The sequence below is a fragment of the Oryctolagus cuniculus genome, chromosome 7 (assembly GCF_051225735.1).
Source record: "Oryctolagus cuniculus isolate XC-2025 breed Fujian yellow rabbit chromosome 7, ASM5122573v1, whole genome shotgun sequence".
NCBI classification, from domain to species: Eukaryota; Metazoa; Chordata; class Mammalia; order Lagomorpha; family Leporidae; genus Oryctolagus; species Oryctolagus cuniculus.
In genome coordinates this window covers 105,983,405-105,991,142 of record NC_142873.1, presented here as the reverse complement: position 1 = coordinate 105,991,142, position 7,738 = coordinate 105,983,405, and the positions used below count along the sequence as shown (strand labels likewise).

Genomic DNA, 7,738 nt, shown 5'->3' with positions numbered 1-7,738 from the left:
TTCTCATTCCACCACACCATAATGACCCAACAATCCCACTTCTGGAAATTTACCCAAAGGAAATGAAATCATCATATGAAATAGTTATCTGTACCCCCATGTTTATTGCAGCTGAATTCACAATAGCTAAGATATAGAATCAACCCAGTTGCACATCAGCTGATGACTGGATAAAGAAATTGAGATATATATATATAGTATGAAATACTACTCAGCCACAAGAGAAGAATGAATCGTCTTTTGCAACAAAATGGATGCAACTGGGAATCATTATACTTGATGAAATAAGCAAGTCCCAAAAAGACAAATACCATATCTTTTCCCTGATTTGTGGTAACTAGTAGAGTACTAAAAAATGTAATGTGTGAGCAATGTTGGCATTTTGAGATTCAGTGACTGTTTACAGCCCTTATTTCTACTGTTGAGGAACAGTGTTATTTTCTGCTTAATATTTGTTGAACTCTTTGCTTAAAGTTAATCTTATGAGTATAAAATAAACTGAAAGTAAGTCATTGAAAAAATTAAAAGAAAGAATAAGAAAGGAAGGAGAAGGGAGGGTGGTAGCCTGGGAGGAAGAGAGGGTAGGGAAGAAAGTATCACTATGCTCTTAAATCTGTATACATGACATAGATGAAATTTGTTCGCCTAAAAACTAAATTAATTATATCTAAAAAAGTTTTAAAAATTTAAATAAGCACATAAATTAATATGATATTAGTTGCAAATTAAAAAAGTATATTTTCGATGTCAAAAAATTTGACAAGGCATGTGTGTATGTTCTTGGATGAGACATATAATTTTAAATGAACCCAAGAAAGAAAGTACTGACTAGGCAGTTCACTTTCAGTAATCTGGGTTTTCCCAAACAGTGACATGAGAGCCAGTCATTTCAAACTGGACAGTTTGAGTTCCTCTTTAAGAACAGGAAATGTAGGTCAGGGCTCTACTGACATTTCCAACTACTTCATAGCCGAAAATCTGAAGTGAGCACTGACAAGCAGACAGAGGAGGCAGAAGGCATGACACAGCCAACAAGCAAAGCCACCTACATCTACATGGAATTATGAGCTCCAAATAGGTTGAAAGGTAAAGAGACAATAGCTATCCGAATAGACAGTTCTATTTCCTTTTGGAAATACAAGGACCAAGTGGTTTTCTAAGATCTTGTGTTATAGCATTTGGGGACTCCTGGAAGTTGCTGCAGCAGTAATATTGCTAGATATCACATCCCTTTCAATAACAATTACTTCATATACTAGAATAGATGCAGTCATTACATAGTCATACTCTATTAATTTATAACTAGGACCATTTCAGGGCTTGTATTCCTCTTCCTTATAAAGGGAAGATCTACTGCCAACAAATGATGAAAAGGATGCCTATATACCTGATCTTGGGGACTCCTATTTTTAAAAATTTTTCAGGTTTTTGATGCTATCTGATGAACCAGGAGTTTTGCTTTTTATCATTGTTCTATATTAAAGGCTAAGGTTTTTCTAAACAGGTTAAAAATGCAGTGATGGAATGTTGATTATTGAGTAGCTGAATTATTCAATAACATAAGTAACTGATACATGGCAGCAGGCAGCTCTGGTTGTGAACTAGTGACGCTAGTATTGGAATTTTTACCCTGTGCTGCTTCTGAATTCTTTAGAGATCAACATGTTCTCTGTGAGTTTAACTGAAGGCAGCACTTTTGTCTTTGTCTCACCTTGTTTTTCTTTACTTTCTATGTTTTTTCTCTGGTAATTCTGAACTTTTTGGATTTCTCTAGTTTTGCTCATCAAAGACTGATATTTTTACAGTTCAAAAGTTTATAACTCTTGTCAGGAGAATAATTCAGAGTTAGAGCAGAGGGCGGAGATATCTGATGAGAAAGACGACCGGGAGGAATTGCATTTTACCGATAGTCAAAAATTTCTGCTAAGATAATTCATTGTGATTTGCTAAAAGTGTTTATTTATTTGCAAGGCAGAGAGACGCAGTGAAAAATTTCCTATCTGTTCATTCACTCACCAGTGCCTACAAAAGCTGGGCTGGGTCAGGCCAAACCTGGGAGCCAGGAATTCAGTCTGGATCTCCCATGTGGGTGCCAGGGACTCAAGTACTTGAGGCATCACCTGCTGCCTCCCAGGGTGCACACTGACAGAAAACTGGAATTGTAAGTGGAGTTGGCACTTGAACCCAGGCACCGCTGTAGGGAATGGGTCATCCCAAGCAACACTTCAATTGCTAGGTCAGATGCTTGCCCTGTAGTTTTATTCTTCTGCCTTTTATTGCACCTGCTCACAAGCCAGTGACATTTCTTTGTCCTTGTTTCCTCACTTCCTTCTTCCCCTGTTTCTTTCTACCTTAGAAAGGTTTCCATCCATAACTATTAAGACAAAAATATAGGGGCAGGTACTGTGGTGTCGGGTTAAGTCCCTGTCTGCAGTGCTGGCATACCATATGGGCACCAGTTAAAGTACCAGCTGCTTTACTTCCAATCCAATTCCCTACTAATGCGCCTAGGAAAGCAGTGGAAGAAATCCTTGGGCTCCTGCACTCCATGTGGAAGACCTGGAAGAAGCTCCTGGCTTTGGCCTGGCCTGGCCCCAACAGTGTGCCATTGGGAAAGTGAAGCAGCAGATGAAAGATCTCTCTCTCTCTACTTCTTCTCTCCCTCTATCTCTCTCTCTGTAACTCTGCCTGTCAAATAAATAAATCTTTAAAAAATATTTTCATTATCTTATTAAAATATAACAAGTTAGGCATTTTCACATTTTTTTCCAGAGAGAAACAAAAGATTTTTTCCTTCTTTCAGGCATGAATCAGGTCTCCATTCAATGGGATGTGGTCATAGCCCTTTATATCCTCTTCAGTTGGTGTCATGGAGGTAGAGTATTTTGCATAGTTAAACCTTGTTTTGTTTACCCTGTAGGATATTGAGTGATTATTATTTTGGACTTATTAGGCTACAATCTCTAAAGAATAAAAATAATGAGATTGGGGAAAACTGTATGTATATGAAAGTTATATGCAATGAGATAAAGCTGCCTCCAAATGCAGAATTCTTTCCTCCAATATACCTGCTGGACAGCTCTTTAATTTCATAAATGATTATTTCCACAAAGGAGCTTATTGCTTTGAGTTGGCGTGTTCTATCTCTTGCAACTGTTATGGGGTAACTGACTAAAAGTTTGAGTTTAATTTCTTTGTACAAACCACTCAGTGATGGTCACCATATGTCAGGCTCTGTGACAGCTTTTCATTCCTCAAGACCACTTTGTGCGGTACTATAATGTGCTAGTAGTATTCCCATCTCTTCTTTTTAAAGATTATTCATTTGAAAGGCAAAGGGACGGGGGTCGGGGGAAGATATCTTCCATCCACTATTTCACTCTCCAAATACCCACAATGGCCCAGGGCTGGACCAGACTGAAGCCAGCAGCCTGGAACTCCATCCAGGCGTCCCACATGGGTGCAGCAGCACAAGTACTTGGGCCACCTTCTAGTGCCTTCCCCGGTGCATCATCAGGGAGCTGAACAGGAAGCAGAGCATCTGAGGCTCAAACTGGAATAGGACGCCAGCAATGCAAGCAGTGACTTAGCCCTCAGTGCCGCAACGCCAGCTCCTATTCCTATCTTTTTAAATTTTTTTAAGATTTATTTTATTTATTTGAAAGACAGGTTGACAGAGAAATAGGGACATATATTTACTTCTTTTTAACATTGAGCCTATAATAATTACATTGTTTTGCAACTTGCTTTTTTTAAAAAAAAAAGATTTATTTATTTACTTGAAAGTCAGAGTTACACAGAGAGAAGAGAGGCAGAGAGAGAGAGAGAGAGAGAGAGGTCTTCCATCTGCTGGTTCACTCCCCAGATGGCCACAACAGCCAGAGCTGGGCTGATCCGAAGCCAGGAGCCAGGTGCTTCCACCCGGTCTCCCGTGCGGGTGCAGGGGCCCTAGGATTTGGGCCATCCTCTCTGCTTTCCCAGGCCATAGCAGAGAGCTGGATCAGAAGTGGAGCAGCCAGGACTCAAACCGACGCCCATATGGGATGCCAGCACTGCAGGTGGCGGCTTTACCTGCTACGCCACAGTGGCAGCCCTGCAACTTGCATTTTTACTTAACAATATATTGTGAGCACTTCTTCATATTGTTAAACTATGATGGATTTTATTTGGTTGTCAAGCACCAGAATTTTGTCATAGGCAAGGGTATGGCTTTATTTGTTAAGTTCAGAATTTGCTGATAAAAGTAGCCTTTATCTAAAAAAGGAAGATCGGCTGAGTAGCTAGGGAAAGGGGTTCGGATTCTGCAGGGCTCAGTGTTAGTCTAATTATACCTTTGAAAAACAGCATAGCTTCATAATGCCTCCGTTCTCCCCTTTGATACAGGAGGTTTAGTTATATCTGCTCTTTAGACATTTAGAGAAGATAAAAGACTCACTCTAGTCTTGTGAGATATTGCCAATTATCAATAGAAGCAGGATAAAAGCACAGTATCGTAAACTAATCAACAGAAAGCAGACACTAGGCCTTAAAATTTTCTTTCAATGAAATAATTTCATTAATAGAAAAGAATCAACTTTAAATGCCATGCCATCATTTTCTGAATGACTTAATTTTAATTTTACACAAAGAATGCATTATTTCTTCTGTTTATTTCCAGGTATTACAAATATAAACTGCTCTGGCCACGTCTGGGTAGAACCAGCCACGGTCTTTAAGATGGGTATGGATATCTCTATATATTGCCGAACAATTAAGAATTGTCAAGCAAGAAAATTTTATTTTTACAAAAATGGCATTAAGGAAAGATCTCAAAACACGAGGATCAATGCAACAACAGCCCGGCTTTGGTATAAAAGCTTTGCGGAGCCACGGGCTTCTGTGCACTGCACCGCTGAATGCCTGGGACAGCCTGGAGAGAAACTGATATGTGGAGAAGACATTTCTTCTGGATGTAAGTGTTGGGGCACATTTAGAATGCAAACAAAAGAACATCTAACTATTAACTAATAATTGCCAGTCTTGTCTAAAAATAGAGACAAGTTGATGTATTTCACTCCTTTGATGGTTTTAATATGGGAGCTGCTATGTCAGCCGCCTCCAGGGCCAGGCTGGGGAGCTGTAATGAGCAGAGGAGGCTGGAGCACCTGTGCAGAGAAGAAAGCACCCGGATGGTCTGCTGGGACAGCCACTCCAGACCCAGCATTGTGGGGGCTCAGGGCCCCTAATATTTGACTCTTCAAAGCCAGACAGAAATAGGAATTTCTAATGCGAGCTCTCCAAATTTTGAAAGGTTGCTAATGCATTCACAACTCAATTTTTTACTATTACCCTACTCAAACATGATGTGTGTGTAAGGGTCCAAACCCTCAGACTTAAAATGTTGCTATTTTCACCTTTTTTTTAAACTTGTGGTTTTTGATTGTTTTCAAAATTGATATCATCAACCTGGAAACCGATTCATATGAGAAATGTTGAGGCCAAGATTCAGGGAGAGTTGCAAAACTCACAGCTTTGCCTTCCCACAATACTGCTTACAACTATGTGACCTTGTGTGCGTTGTTCCACCACTCTGAGTTTCAGTTCCTTGTCTGTAAAATGAGGCTAATTATATTTGGCTGTGTCAAACGCCAAATCCAATAATTCATTTAAATGCATATTATAAACTTTAAAGTACAACACCAATGCCCAAATCCTCAAAAATGCATCTTTTTGATAAATTATGGATAGATACTAATACAGTCTTCTGCTTCTCATCCCACTTCCCCGTTGCAATTCACCCTTTGTTACATTGATGACTAAAAAAAACCTTAGTCAAGTTCATCTTAAAAATATATCCTAACTCCAATTTGTATTCATAGCATTCTGGAGGTGTTTGTGTTACTATGGTAATATGAGCTGGCTTGTATAATTACACATGTTTAATTCTTGTTTCTACGGTTATGAAGGGTAGATCAAATTCAGCATTGTTTAAACTTAGAGATTCATTGTCAATGGCACTTGGGCCCATTATCAGTGGAAGCTCAAGGGCTTCAGATCTTTGCAATACTCCTTTCGGTTAAACTTTAAGACTTAGATCTGAGTTCTTGTTTATTCCTCACCTCCAGACCCTAGTTCACAAGAGCCAGACCACTGTTGCCACTACTGCTTGGCTTTTCCAGTGGCAGCCTGAAAAGCAGGAGGCTTCCTAGTTCTTTAATGAGGCCATTGCCCTACTCAGTTCTGGGCATCTGATCCTATATATGGGAAGTGGTAGAAGTTGAGGAAGGAAACCAGTTCAGTGTTGCAGTCAAATAATATTGTTGACAAATGTATGCCTTAACCATGCTAAACTTGCCCTAAATTGTGGAAATTAAACCATAGGTAGATATCTTATCAGATGTATGAAATCTCCTTGGCTTGTCCACATCCTCAGGAAACAAAACCAACCCTCAAATCTTAAATGCAGGGGTCTTCAAAAGTGCATGGAAAATGCATATTTTTTTAAAACGACTATGCTTTTTAAAAAAAAAATCTGTGCATCAATATAAATTTATCTTTTAATTCCATTTTCCATGAATTGTTGAAGTCCCCTCCTACTTTTCTAGTAATCCTTAGGGTATAGGAGGGGTTTGGGGAGAAAACACAATTTCTACAGACAGCAAAAAAGCAACTTCCATTGTTGCAGGAGAAGGTCATTGTTCACTGAAGCCAGAGGGGAAAAGGAAGCAAAACAAGTATCACCTCTGTTGAGAGCCGAAGTCCCAACAAATTTAGTTGGTAGATATGATTGACTTTTATTTGTGATTCATGAATCAGGCAAAATCTCATGCTGTAAAATAGACAGGTGTTCCACTGGGCATGACAGACTGGCTGGTTTTTCTCAAGGTGGGAGCAGATTGGTTAACATCAGGTTACTTTCCCTGTAAAGGTTAAAGCGGAAGGAACTTCCTTACCAAGCTAATTCCAACTGTTGGCTGTGAATCTCCTGGTTTCTAGACAAACTAGTCTGTTTGGGTTTTACCTGCTTCCTCAGTGTTTCAGTGTAATTGTGCGGCACTTGGTACCAGTGATTCCATTTTGATTTCATCTGTTAGGACCTAGTACAGAAGCTCAGTCCAAAACAGGGACCTCCTATGAATTGTATTTAAGATATCCTTCTCTGTGCGGCACTTTGTGGGGCTGATGACTCCCAATACCCCTGCCAGTGTTGACTGAGGAGCCTCTGCCCTCAAACCCAACACAGGTAATATTGACAGTCAGAGAAGGACTTCGATTCCCTCCTAGGACAATTCAGTAGAAGTGTTACCGGAGAACAGCAGGGTCCTTGTCTTTGCGCAAGAAAGAATTCCGGCGTGAAACAAAGAGTAAGTGGAAAGCAAACAGCAAAGTTTATTAAGGCCGGGACATCCATGAGAACGGATGGGCACCTCTCCAGACAGGACCTGAGAGGGAGTGCCCAGTTGCTCAGACTGGAGAGTGAGGTTACATGGTGAGTGGAGAGAGTACACCTGGCCAAGCCAGGTGGGCGACTCAGCAGAGAGGCAGAGGGCTGAGCGCGCAGTCTGGTTGAGCCCGGGGATTTTAAGGGGATGGGCCTTGCCTTCCCACTCTGCTCCTCCCGGAACAAAGGACTTTTTGGATGTAGATACGAAAAATTCCTATCTGAGTTTTCCTCCTGAAGTTATCAGACAGGAGGAAGCCTGGCTGGTGTAGCCCCGGTTAGAGGAAGGATGGGCAGGGCCCCCTGGAAGATCAGTAG

At 40.5% G+C, this 7,738-nt stretch overlaps 1 protein-coding gene across 1 annotated transcript in view; it reads left to right on the top strand.

Annotated features, from left to right (window-relative positions):
• The first annotated feature begins 2,766 nt into the window (after window positions 1-2,766).
• IL23R (interleukin 23 receptor) overlaps window positions 2,767-7,738 on the top strand; it is a 71,583-nt gene continuing 66,611 nt past the window's right edge. The window contains exons 1-2 of the mRNA XM_070078295.2: window positions 2,767-2,875; window positions 4,658-4,951. Of these exons, the coding sequence (XP_069934396.2) occupies window positions 2,806-2,875; window positions 4,658-4,951 (364 nt within the window). The 5' untranslated portion in view covers window positions 2,767-2,805. The remainder of the gene's footprint in view (window positions 2,876-4,657; window positions 4,952-7,738) is intronic.